This window comes from Protomyctophum bolini (genome assembly GCF_963924005.1).
Source record: "Protomyctophum bolini genome assembly, chromosome: 8".
NCBI classification, from domain to species: Eukaryota; Metazoa; Chordata; class Actinopteri; order Myctophiformes; family Myctophidae; genus Protomyctophum; species Protomyctophum bolini.
The window spans coordinates 39,749,409-39,762,922 of record NC_137869.1 but is presented as its reverse complement, the minus strand read 5'-3'; the positions used below and the strand labels follow the sequence as shown (position 1 = coordinate 39,762,922).

Here is a 13,514-nt window from a genome sequence, read left to right as displayed (position 1 = left end):
TTAAAAATGTATAAACTAAATGCACAATATTCATTAGACTATATTTACTTTTTCATCCTGATGATCAGAAATAGTAAAACATACTGTGGTAGGTGAAGTCACATACAAATGATATTGGAAACATCAAACATGGCATGATAGGCTAGCTGTCAACAAATGTGTACCGTATTTTGAAGTTTACACATGGTGATGTGCCACTGGTTAAACATTGATGGAATCCTAGACCAATAAAGACGTTCAGTGGAACCTGGGACGGATTTCCGCTCTGCTAATTGAGTCAAGTTTCCTGCAATAATGCTCAATATCCGTGTTTTGCTTGCCGAAGGACATTTACTTGTCAAATTAAAGGTTTGTGTTAAAAACCTTTTATCATGTAGCCTATCATTATCTTACAGTCTATGATCATCATTACACAATACATTTTTTTTGTCTATTTATGCCGCTGGTTGCCTTTATTAATTAGCTAAATGTGTAGATCCCAAACATGAAACATGCAATGTTAAAATGACAGTGTTTTACATTGTAATTCACCTATAATAACCAATGTAATTAACCCTATGAAAGAGCCATTTATAGTTTTACTCTAGCACTACATGTGAGTGATTTAGTAGTAGTGGAATCCCTTTGAGTGGAATACATGGTTATTAATAGAATAAAAATAAGCATTGCTTTTATTTTGTAGTTTGACCATTACAATTTCTGACCGGAAGAGTGTCACTCCGTTCAGTTCACTCATTCACTACCGCCTGTTCATCACATCTCGCGGTACCGTTGGTTGGTGGTGTATGTACCCATTAGCTTACATGCTAACCTCATCGTTTGCAGGTTTCGTGTCGACCTGAAAACGCAGCAAACGAGCGAGACACGGAGTAAAAAAAACAAGTAACACGCAATCAAAGGAATCTGGAATAGGCGCTGCACAGAGGAGCAGCAACGATGCCACACAATTTCCAGGCCGGAGACTTGGTGTTCGCTAAAATGAAGGGATACCCCCACTGGCCAGCCAGGGTAAGCAAAGCAACAGCAACGCAGAGGAGATAGGGGGTGGGCGGGCAAGGCGACCTGCTCTGCTCCCTAGCTGTGCATGGGACTGGGGCTGCCTGGAGAGAGAGAGAGAGAGGTGTACGTGTGTTTCCTTGGCGATGTCTGTCTGTCTGCGGAGAGAGCCAGCAGTCTCTCAGCAGGAGCAGCAAGTCGCATAACCAAGCTTTTATGCTGCCATAAAAATGTTGTTGCACCTTGTTGTGATGGGATGAAAAACGGATCAGATAGCATGGTTTGGGTGCGATGCTGAGGGCCCTGCTATTCTGCATGCACGTAAAACGTTAAGCCCATTTACAGGTGACGTTTGTTTATATTTTTTTTTCCAAAGGTTGACCCTTTGTGTGTTGAAAAGGTGAACCTCAAATTCCTCAATTAATGTTGAGCTATCAGACGGCTTGTTACACCACTGAACCAAGACTTGCATTATCTTGCTTAATTTGCTAGATATAAGTTTTATACCTTCCTGACCTGACATGTCTGATGCCCCAACTAGTGTTGGTTGCCAACAGTGTGTTTAGAGTAGACCATATACATGAATGTATTGTTTATTTATTTGATATCTCCTGGTTTCATATTCATTTCTTTATTAGATTGAAGATGTGGCAGATGGGGCTGTGAAACCGCCTCCGAATAAAATACCCATTTTCTTCTTTGGGACACATGAAACGTGAGTACAGTGCTATGCATGCTCCCTAATGAAGGCAAATGTGTATAACTGCTATGCTGTGGCTGGTTTCTTATGTTTGCAGGATGTGATCTCTTCTTGCCTCATCACAGACCACTTATTTGTAAATATGATGGGAGATGCAGTTCAATTCAAAGGAGCAGTATCAAGTGTCAAAACAATACAATAAAAGTATCTAGGCTACAGTTTAGTTTACACAGTATTGTGTAAACAGAGCTATGTCACATTGCAATGTAATACATGATGGCAAGGGTATATAAAAGCTTTTTGAAACAAATGGCAGAAATCCTTCAGGTTGTTCCAGTCACTTTTGGTTTTGGGATAATCGGCAGCATTTTCCCCAAGACCATTTAAAATGGTGAAAAGCCTCAGATTTCAAATGTGTTTAAAGGTAGTGAAGCTCTGTTTATATGTGCAATAGGTCAGAGGACCACTCGGTACAGAGGTCACATTTAGGGTGCAGGGAAATGCATAATGGTTACTAACTAGTAGTCCAGATGCACTGTTCTGTCACATTCACTAGATGGCACAGTCTCTTTTCTCTCTCACACAATAGGGTAAATCATGTTGTCCATGAATGTAAACAAACGTATGCGCGTGGCAATATATAGTATCATTTAAGGTATTTACTTTCAACATCAGGGCTTGCCATTTACTTTGAATGTAAAGCTTAGGACCACAATTAAAATTTATTTATTTTTCACAGTGCATTTCTTGCACCAAAGGACCTTTTTGCCTATGAGAAGTGCAAAGAGCGTTATGGGAAAACCAACAAAAGGAAGGGATTCAATGAAGGCTTATGGGAGATTCAGAACAATCCACATGCCTCCTACAGCGCCCCACCAGTGGTAAGTATTGGGCACACATGATGACAGTACAATTCAGATGACAGATATTACGTAATACATGCTAAATTACAGCACTTTTATACAAATCGCTTTACATAGATTGTGCACTACATTCACCCACTCACACACGCATTCATACACCGATGGCGGAGGAAACCATGCAAGGCACCAACCTCCACATCTGGAGCAATCAGTGGTTCGGAGTCTTGCTCAAGGACACTTCGACACTAACTCTGTTCCCATCCGGCTGCTCTACGTGCCTGAGACACTGCCGCCCCATAATGGTAGTAGCTTAGCACGCGGTTCTGCAACAATGTAGATTCATTGGTGTTCAATTAAATACGATGATTCATATTAATCTCATGACGTATCCACACAGCCTGCCAGCTCATCTGACAGTGAAGGCAACGATGCGGGAGGAGGAAGTGATGAGGAGGACGATGAAGAAGAACCAGCCGTGGTGCCTATGAAAGCGAGCTCTGGAAGCGACGCAGATTCCGATTCCGGGAGTGAAGACAAAGGAAAAACAGCTGCGGCGAAGCGGAAGCCACCACCCGCTAAGGTATTGTGAAGTGCAGTCAGCTCATCACAGTTTTAGTAGGGTGATATTAAAGGTGTCTAGTGACACATCTCACAATGGTTGACATTCAGATTTTCATGATTCTGAAACCATTGCAAGCATTTGCTTTGCACGAGAAAAAAAACACTCCTTGGACTAAAAACGGCCCTAGCCACTTTTCCAGGTCACCACATTTTGTGATGATGGCTATGCTACTTAAAGTTCAACTAAGAGAATTACTGAACCATTGTGATAGGCCAAAGTACTTTTTCATGGATATTAAAAGCAGCCACTACGATGATACATTTTAACTTTTGAACGAACTTGCCGATAAGTGCATTTTAAGTAATTCTAATTGTTTTTGAGGTGCACTTTGGAAACACGAATCATGCAAACATGTCATTTTGTGTCCCGTCAATGGTGTGTTGACAAAAAGTTATTTTTTATTTCTCAATTTCATGAAAATAATTTGGATACTGTTCTCTCCCGAATTTAGCCATTAATGCTGTGTTTCTTAGGTTTTTAGACAAGGTTCTCTCTTGCTCTTGTCTTCACTTGGAAATGTATCTATGTATCTATCCCATACTGCACGTGTTGTTTACTAATATGTAAAACTGGTGCGGTGCAGTGAGGCGTGCAAAGGAATGCACAGAAGCAAGACTTCTGGAGAGAAACATGTGGAGAAAATATGTTTCTTAATATGTTCACACATTTCATCATAATCTGCCCCAAATATTCCAATTCTAATAGAGGGTATGCGCATGCATTAAGTGAATGGCAAATGTCGAGTGGCAATGTGAGTGGCAAAGTGAGTTTAACATTGTATAACGTTGTTTAATGCAATCATATAGGACCTTTCTGTTTGGATGTATGGACTGTCAAAGCCAGAAAGTAGTTTTTGCCACTCAATAGACGATCCCACATAACTTCCGGGTTTGATGATGATGTCACGCGCATACCCTCTATCCTGTGTTATAAAATGTTCCAATTATGTCCATGTTTTCATAGATTGATACGATTTGTTTATCGGTGTGTTTTATTAGTGATAGATTGCAACAGGCTGAATGAAGTGGCCTGCCATCTCTTGGCTTGAAAGCCAAGTTTGGAATTATGAGTGCACTGATAGAATGGACAGTAGTGCTGTGTGGCACGATAAATTCAATCTATCTGTAAAGGCATATTTTTTTGCAAAGTTTGTCGTATCACACATACCTCTAATATTTTTATAGACATAATGTATGCTTGAACAACAAGTTCATTTCTCTTCAAAAACTGCATATTATGTGCAGTTGTCAATGATGATAAATAATTTCACCCGATGACTGTCTCTTCCCCCTCAGCGGCCCCCTCCTCAAAAAAAAGCCCGGGCCTCTTCCAGTGACAGGGATGGAGAGGAGAGTGGATCCCCCTCTGAACCAGAGCCCTCCCCTTCGGATTCAGACTCTGGCAAGAACAGTGACAAGGTGAAAACATGCACAAGTGCACTTACGTACCCTCATGCAAAGTAAACGCTGATTTGATGGCAACATTGTAGGACTGTATGAAACTAGATAGACATGTAAACAATACACTGTGGTTGCACTGCCTATGAGACATCGCACTGTATCCTTTTGTTGCTCCTAATAAAGGACTTTACTCCGGAGAAGAAAGCTGTGGGACGGGGTGTCCCAAAAAAACCTGCAGGAAAAGGGGGAAAGAAGAAGGTAAGGCTACGTTGTCGTTATGTCTTCACCATCAAAAAGCCTTTAAGGCGTTGAATTTATCACTGACGGGCTCGCAAAGATGTTTGGGTTATTTTGGTCATGGTGGAGGTTTTTCTTGAATTCCTGCTCCATTTCTCTGGGGTTGTTGCAGAAGGCTACATCGGACTCGGACGACTCAGGCTCTGCGTCTGAGAAGTCTGAGAAGTCTGAGAAGTCTGAGAAGAAAGGAGCGGACAGCGACTCCGAGGACGAGAAGCCACGGCCAGCCCTGTCGGGTTCAGAATCCCATTCTGGCTCCAAGTCGGGCTCCAAGTCTGACTCTGATTCAGACCCACCTCCTCCACGGAAAGGCCCTCAGGCACGCAAAAAAGGTCAGAGTTTGGGCATCCTGGTAACGAACCCAGTTTGTGCATGCATACAGTATATAAGAAAGCTCACCCGCGCTGCTGGCCAATGAGAGCGACGTTGCTACGTGATGGCCAGCTTGCCGAGGGGCAGCATAACATTGTGTCTATGGGCATATATACTTTTAAAATAACCATAACTTGCCTAATTTTCAACCGATTTCCAAACGGTTTGGTTGGTTCTAAACGTCAGAGACGTCCGCATACTTGTATGCTTTTATATGACATTTAAAATTAAGCAGATAAGCGTCCTGAATCATAGCCACGTCGATGACGTTTGTATTAAACCAACCCGTTTGAAAATCCTTCAAGATTTGAGTGGGTTATGACTGTTTGTGTTTGAGCTGCCATAGAACATACTGTACTGTAGAACCTCAGCAAGAGGGCCGCTGGATGAACTACGTCCACCTTGAGCCATCTAGCCTGTATATAATGTCTATGAGTACATGTATCATAATAGATGGACCTAATCGAGAAGTCTGGGACTTCTTTGCTCTCCATTACATCTTTCCTGTCCGCTATACTGTCTAATAAAGCAGAGGCACCTTAACCCATTTAGGCCTGACGTCGAAATAAAACAAAAGTCTTCTGAAAGAATATATATTCAAAGATTTGTGCCGCATTTTCATGATTTTCCAAAAATAGCAGACCTACAAGAATCCCATTCTGGCTCCAAGTCAGGCTCCAAGTCTGACTCTGATTCAGACCCACCTCCTCCACGGAAAGGCCCTCAGGCACGCAAAAAAGGTCAGAGTTTGGGCATCCTAGGTGACAAAAAGCCAGAAAGCTAGATGGCTCACCCGCGCTGCTGGCCAATGAGAGCGACGTTGCAACGTGGTGGCCATCTTTACCGAGGGGCAGCATAACATTGTGTCTATAGGGCATATACTTTTTTAAATAACCATAACTTGCTTAATGTTCAACCGATTTTCAAACGGTTTGGTTTGTTATAAACGTCAGAGACGTTTCTATGGCATTCCTATGAAAAATAAAATTAAGCAGATAAGCGTCCTGAATCATAGCCGCGTTTGTATTAAACCAACCCGTTTGTAAATCCTTCAATATTTGAGCGGGTTATGACTATTTGTGTTTGAGCTGCCATAGAACATACTGTACTGTACGCCCCTGTAGAAAGATGGCCGCCGGGTGAACTACGTCAGAGACTCCACCTTGAGCCATCTAGCCTTTATATAATGTCTATGAGTGCATGTATCATAATAGATAGACCTAATCAAGAAGTCTGGGACTTGAATCCCGGTCATGAACTATATCACCTTTTTGCTCTTTCTTGTCCGCTATACTGTCTAATAATGCAGAGGTACCTTAAAATAAACTTAGAAAATAGTCAGGATCCCAAATTGAATTTCAATGTTTTTTTTGGCCCCCAAGGCCTGGGTGCTTGCTTACTGATTAAGGAAATAGTCCTGCTTAGTCATGTCAGTAACGTTTATTTTGTGCCTTTTTCTTTTTGCCCACTCGTAGAAAAACCCCCACCAAAGCCCAGAGGAGCACGTAAACCAAAACCTGCCCCAGCTAAACGAGCACCTTCATCATCATCAGACAGCGACAGGTGAGGTTGCTACAGCTTGTCTGTTATCCTGACGATCACCCATACATTTGTATTAGAGGAAATTACATACTGCATCTGTTATCCTGACGATCACCCATACATTTGTATTAGAGGAAATTACATACTGCAAAGTCATTCCCTTGCTGTGCATCAGTTGCATCAGATCAGTCTTGGCGTTGTTTTGCCTTTTATGTGTTATCATGGTACAAAATGATGCCGTTGAATGGCAGCATAATGGTGGCCTGCTTTCCTTCCCTTCTCTATAGTGACAGCGAGCCCGACCGAATCAGCGAGTGGAAGAAACGAGACGAAGAGCGCCGACGGGAACTGGAGGAGCGTAGGAAGACTGCGGAGGCGGAGGAGATCCGCAGGTTACGTGAGAGGGAGAAGGAGGAAGACGAGCAGAGGAAAAAGGAGAAGGAGAAGGGTAAAAAGAGTGACAGTGACAGCAACAGTTCAGACGAGGCCGTGGACGATAGCCCACTGAAGAAGTCCAAGAAACCCCCTCCGCCTCCGATCCCTGCACCCTCTGACTCCGATTCCGGACCCCAAGCTGAGGTACGGGACCTAGTCCGGGGGAAACGACACTCTTTGGGGTAGGAGATGCTAAAACTCCTATTGGTAATGCATTTTAAAATATTGTTCTTCCCTCCACACAGTCGAAGAAATCTTCCAAACGACCAGACAACCAGAAGAAGGCGAGAGTGAAGAAAGAGAAGGAGAGGAAGGACAGAAAGGAGAGAGAAATGAAGGAGAAGAGATCCCAGCGGTCAGAGGAGAAGTCCAGGGGGAGGTGAGTGAGTTCCACCCTGCTGGAGCTAAGGCTACAGCAATTAAACCTCATTAAGTTAACGTCATTAAAAATGGATGCACACGGATCACTGAGCGCCTGCTTCCACAGGTCCAAGCCTGAAAAACCCAGACGCAAACCAGAGAGGCCCCCGGAAAAGAAAGTGGAGAAGAAAAAGGGTCCGTCTTCCATGCCGTCACACAAAAGCACATTTTCTATTCAGTTACAAAATCATTTGCATTGGCTAATCCTGTGCAGTGGATATTTTGCATAGTTTACAACAGAACAACAGTTTGGTATCTAGTTTGAGAGCAGTCAAATGTTCATCATCAGTGCAATTGATGGTTTCGGATGTTTGGAACACAGAGCAGTTGATACAGCTGGCGTTAAGGGACTAATTAGGTGGGCCTACTGAAATGGGTATGTAATGTATATGTCCCCCCTGTTCTCATAATTTTCACAAAAGAAATGTATTTGATATGTAATTTTGTTATGAAATCTAGTCCATATCAGACCCAGTGTGCGCAAGCACGTGCACCACCTCCAGTAGCACCCACCTAGATTGTTTTTTTCCCCTGCAGGAAACCCTGCCGTTAGATATTGCTGTCATTTGTCAGACTTTGTCAGTGGAATATTGCTCAGACAGAAACATCGGCTACATCCAAATTCATCATATGGAAGATATTGTTAGCGACTGGAACTCAAAAACGTTTTATTGCCAAATAGTGCCAGTTTACCACCCTCAAACTAGAGGCCTTGGTCAGATTCATTGTAGGCAGTTTAGTGCTATAAAAAATGATATTCTTCCCATTTCCAGTCCATGTATAATGTATATATTTGTGTCATTGAAATGGAAAGTATGCATTGACATTTTTGTTTGGTGCGTCCATAGAGCCGTCAATGGAGGAAAAGTTACAGAAACTCCACACAGATATCAAGTTTGCACTGAAGGTGGACAACCCAGTAAGTGACACAATTTCTTGCATAAAGAAAAACATGTCTTCCCATTGGACGCGTGTAAACAATTATTTGACTACCATATCTCTTTTCCCAATGAAATCCTAAACCGTTCTGTCCCATCCTTTTCGCAGGATATAGATCGGTGTCTACAAGCCTTAGCAGAGCTCGAATCTATACCGGTCACCAGCCAAATCCTGCATAAGAACGCTGATGTTATTGCCACTCTCAAAAAGGTGCGTTGTTCTCCACTGAAACTACTCTTTTTTTTTTTTCAATAATACTTTTTTTGATTTTTACATTTTATGACAATGACAAAGACAAGACAGGAAAAACAAAAACAGACAGCTCAGCTCAGGCGCGTTGTGGAACAAAGGACACAATTATACACTTATACCAAAAAATAAAGTACAAACATATTATACAAATATGGACACATTTGCAGTTTGGTGCTTGAAAGTCTTGATGGGTTAACAACTCCAGAGAAAATAAAATAAAATAAAAGATATGCATATACATACATACATACATAACAATAATATCCATAACTTTATCAATCAAGGTTAGTGGCATCGCTTCTGTCCAGGAACCCTATGGTCAAGGTGGTAGCTACAGGGCCAACAAATCTCAAATATGGGTCCCATGTTTTATAGAAGGTATCTGTAGTGGAGCGTAGCAGGCAGGTTAGGAATTCCAACGGCAAGCACTGCATGATTATTTTGTGCCAGTCTATTTTTGTTGGTGGTTTCTCATTAATCCAAGACAACAGAATATTTTTCCTAGCAGCATAAATTAAGAGATTAAACAGACGTGTATGGAACTTGTCATCCGGCAGCCCAAGAATCAAACACATAGGGTCAGGTTCAAACTCCATATTAAAGATCTCATTCAACTGCTGCACGATACCCAACCAGTATCGTTTAATCTTACGACATGACCATATACAGTGAATATAATTTCCCTCTTCAGTTTTACACTTAAGACAGAGAGGAGATAGAGTAGGATTCATTTTATGGCGAAGGCTAGGTGAAATCTGTAATCGGTGTATGGTTCTTAGCTGAATCGACCAAGCTCTATTACACACAGAGAGTTTTTTGGCATTTTCAAATATTTCCCACCAAACCTCGTCTGAAATTTCAACCTCAAGATCACTTTCCCATTTCCTCTTAGCATCTTGTGTGTCAACAGTTGTTTTGGATCTTAACATGCCATACAGAATACTTATAAACCCTCTTGTAAAACCCATTGTCAGCACTCTCTCAATTGGAGAGGTAGTTGAATTAGTTGATAGTGTTGTGTGTCTGAGAATGAAATCCCTCACCTGTAAAAATCTGAAAAAAATGATGCGATGTATGTCATATTTTTGATGTATTTGATCAAATGACATGAGTATAGGACCGGTAAAAAGATTTAGTAACGTTGTTATACCGCTATCTCTCCAATAATTAAACCCAAGGTCAATAAGGCCAGGAGGAAAGTCTGGGTTCCCCTGAATTGAGGTAAGAGGTGATGTTACTTTGGCTCGACCCTCCAAAAGCCTTGCCTCCTTCCATGCCTTTAATGTGTTGGAAACAATTGGGTTTTTACAATATTTCTTTGCTGTTGTAGGATCTCTGAGAAACAAGAGATTCCGGAGAGGACAATCACACTGTGCAGTTTCAATATCTAGCCAGATTGAAGGTTGATCTTCCTCTAACCATGCTGCTACAAATCGTAGTTGTGCAGCTGTCTGATACGTGATACCATTTTATATTGGGGAGGTCCAGCCCTCCTTCAGAGACAGACAGTTGTCATTTTGCTAGCTTCAACCTGGGCCTTCTCTCTGAAACTACTCTTAACAGTGCACATAAGGATGACCTGGGTAATTGTTTTAGGACAAGGAATGGATTGAGTGTTTTTTACAGCATGGCACTGAACGGGCCAGCCGTCTAGAACTGTTGGTCTGTAATGTTTTATATGTACTGTATGCACAGTTTGTTAATTACAAAAGTAGACCGATCACAGTGAATTACACAGCTCAGCTGAAAATGCTACACAAATTACAGCTAACCTCACACTGCTATTTTTGGTGCATTTTAGCTGCGTTTTACCCTATGTTTTTCCAAAAAACTGGTCCAGTCTGCAAGGACCTTTAGTGTTTTATTCACAAACGGCACACATTGCCACGGTGGACCCTGTTGTAAACAAGTGTAAGGCTTAATTGGGTCGTCCACTCACAGTTAACAGTCTTTGTATTGAGTTTGTGCTTGAAATGTACTGTAATTCTGCAAACTGTTAATAAAGATTTCAATCAATCAATCAATCAAACTCTGTTGCTTATACAGGAATCTGGGTATACTAAAACTCATTGCTCATATTTTCTTTGAATTCTCCTCACTGTTAATTCAACTTGTATTCATTGATTATTATACAGATTCGGCGGTACAAAGCTAGCAATGCTGTCATGGAAAAGGCCAGTGATGTCTACAACAAGTTAAAACTCAGATTTGTTGGCAAGGGGGAGACCCCATCCAAACCTAAAACGGAAGACCAGAAGGCGCCACAGGATAATGGGAAGGAGGAAGAAAACACAACAGGTTAGGCTTCAATCATGCTTACCAGCTGGTTTTCATACCAAGTCAAATGTGCATGTTGTGTGCCCTCCTTTGTTGGCTAATGAATCCACCACTGTGTCCGTTTTATGTATTTATTTCTAGACTCTGTTCCTGTGAATGGAGAGTCGGAGGAGAAGAAAGATATAGAAGCAGAGGAGAGGCCAAAGTCCCCTGCTATGGAAGACGACAATGAGCACATGGGTTCAAGCCCAAGCAGGTAGAAAGGCTGTGGGCAAAACTAAATAAATAACTTATTTATTTCTTAATTTAAATCCGGAAGATGATGGATGGAGCCCGCACATAGGTACAAAAATACTTTCTTTATTGAGCAACGAGAGAACATTTCGATCCATTTGATCTTCATCAGGTCATGTCAATCTGTTAACCCATTCTGTTCGGGAGCCTCTTTTGGTGTTTTAAGCATTATGTTATACTTTAACTATTGAAAAATAGCAGATCTACAAGCTCATAGCGCGGCACTGAGTGCCCAAGCTACGAGCTTGTAGGTGAAATCGTGAAAATGCAGAAACAAATTTTTGAATATATATTCTTTCAAGATTTAACTCAAATCTTTGCTTCTGGGAGGTCCCTGGAACAACATATTTTCAGATGGGGGTCGGCGGCCAAATAGCATAATTCTGGGGGTCCTTGACATGAAATATTGAGCAACACTCAGAAGACATTTGTAGAATCGTCCTCGGGTCTAAATGGGTTCATGTAAATCCGGCCCATTTAATACACACATAGTTCTAAGTGTATGCCCTCTCGTCTCTTTCTGTGGCAGACCCAGCCCAGGGAGCCCTGCGGAACAGACACCGACCAATGAGGAGACAGACCACGGCTTCCGCGCCGAGACAGAACCTCCTTTAGTAGAAAGCTGAAGCTCCCACAGAGAGAAGACTACAGTTGACTTAGTGCTTACTGCTTACAGACGGTGGCCTCCTTTTGATTTCATGTCATTTTGTCCTCGTGATCCAACTCGCGTTGTAACGAACATCCGGCGTTTCCTACCTAGCTAGCTTATATTGACGTTTGGACATTTTGTACTGTATAAGGATATCAAACCGGAAAGGCCTCTTATGTTTAAATGCAGTACTACACAGCGCTGTGCGTACTCTTGTTTCTGAAATATGTATTTTTTTCTTTTCTTTTATATTATGACACTGCCCGTCCTGGATCGACACCTATCCCATGCTCACTACCATGCTTTTTCATCCCATATGATATGACCTATATCTTTGGGCTTTCATACTGTACATTGAAAGATTCAGTTTTTAGCACTTGTAAAGCCGGATTCATGCTTGCACACTGTGGTGTTGCACATCAAAGAATAGCAAATCTACAGTACAAGCTCAGAATGTGTTGCAGTGCTACACATTGTGAGCTTCTAGATCTGCTATCTTCCCCGCGCGACACCCGTGCGCAACTAAAATATAAATCGGGCGCAACAGGAATTTAGACTGGGGCAGAATGGAGCCATGCTGTGAATGTTTCGTTTTGAAGATTCCGCGCATAGTCGTACATCCGTTGGCTTTATCATTTTAATGAAGCCTACACAGAACATCACTGAAGGCCTAATGTCTATGTGTGTTTGGAACATTTGAGAGAGTGGTACAATACTATTTGTGATTATTTTATGTTGTATACTTGTTTTTTTTATCTGGTCTTTTGCTTCCTATTAATCCAGTCTAAAATATTAAAACCATGGATTTATGTCACTTCTACTGTTTTGCAACTGAGGTCCACCTACTTTTTTATAACCCATGTTTTCAGATATTTGCATCTATTTTTGGCGTAACTGAATAGATGCCGTGGAGTTACACGCTTTGCCTCTTTGTCTTCCCTTAGTGTCTGCTTTCACAATGCATATTACTAAGTAGGAAAGTTGTACAGACAGATTCAAATCCCTCACTGCAGGTTGAGCTGTTCAGATCGGACTGGCTGCAGCTCATTTTGACATTTGCCTCATGCATACAAACAGCAGTGTTTTTAGTGCTATGTAAATTGGTAAAACATTTGTATCGTTTAGTTGAGACTTGAATAAAAATCTCAGCATGAATTGAGTTTGTTCCAACTCATTTATTTTTTATGTATTACAATTGCATATTTTAGTCAACACAGATTCTTCTCATAAGCAGACAGGTAGATTATTTTGCATTTGCTTGCCTGCCAATAGGCTACTGGTTTTTTGATTATAGTACAGCCTCTTTTGTGAAATTTAGTTGATGTAACAAATTAATGCATGTAAATGTAAAATACTGTTTATTACTCTACTTTAATTGCCTACTATTTGAGTGTTAGTGGCCGCATCATTGGCCTTTTATTTCGAATATAAAAAATATTTACAGTGGCAGAATTGC

The 13,514-nt window shown here is 41.5% G+C and overlaps 1 protein-coding gene across 2 annotated transcripts; it reads left to right on the top strand.

The window, feature by feature from the left end:
* Positions 1 to 775: 775 nt before the first annotated feature.
* Positions 776 to 13,202, top strand: hdgfl2 (HDGF like 2). 2 transcript variants are annotated; one of them, XM_080769741.1, is made up of 17 exons: positions 776 to 1,008; positions 1,635 to 1,711; positions 2,436 to 2,577; positions 2,957 to 3,139; positions 4,477 to 4,599; positions 4,765 to 4,839; positions 4,991 to 5,210; positions 5,892 to 5,990; positions 6,726 to 6,813; positions 7,080 to 7,371; positions 7,473 to 7,606; positions 7,715 to 7,782; positions 8,496 to 8,566; positions 8,695 to 8,796; positions 10,974 to 11,136; positions 11,257 to 11,371; positions 11,939 to 13,202. In XM_080769741.1, exons 1-17 carry the CDS (start codon positions 937 to 939, stop codon positions 12,033 to 12,035), a joined length of 2,121 nt encoding a protein of 706 aa, XP_080625867.1. In that variant the 5' UTR covers positions 776 to 936; the 3' UTR covers positions 12,036 to 13,202. The 2 variants fall into 2 exon arrangements, with proteins under 2 accessions (XP_080625867.1, XP_080625866.1); XM_080769740.1 differs by having other exon boundaries at positions 5,889 to 5,990.
* The last annotated feature ends 312 nt before the right edge of the window (positions 13,203 to 13,514 follow it).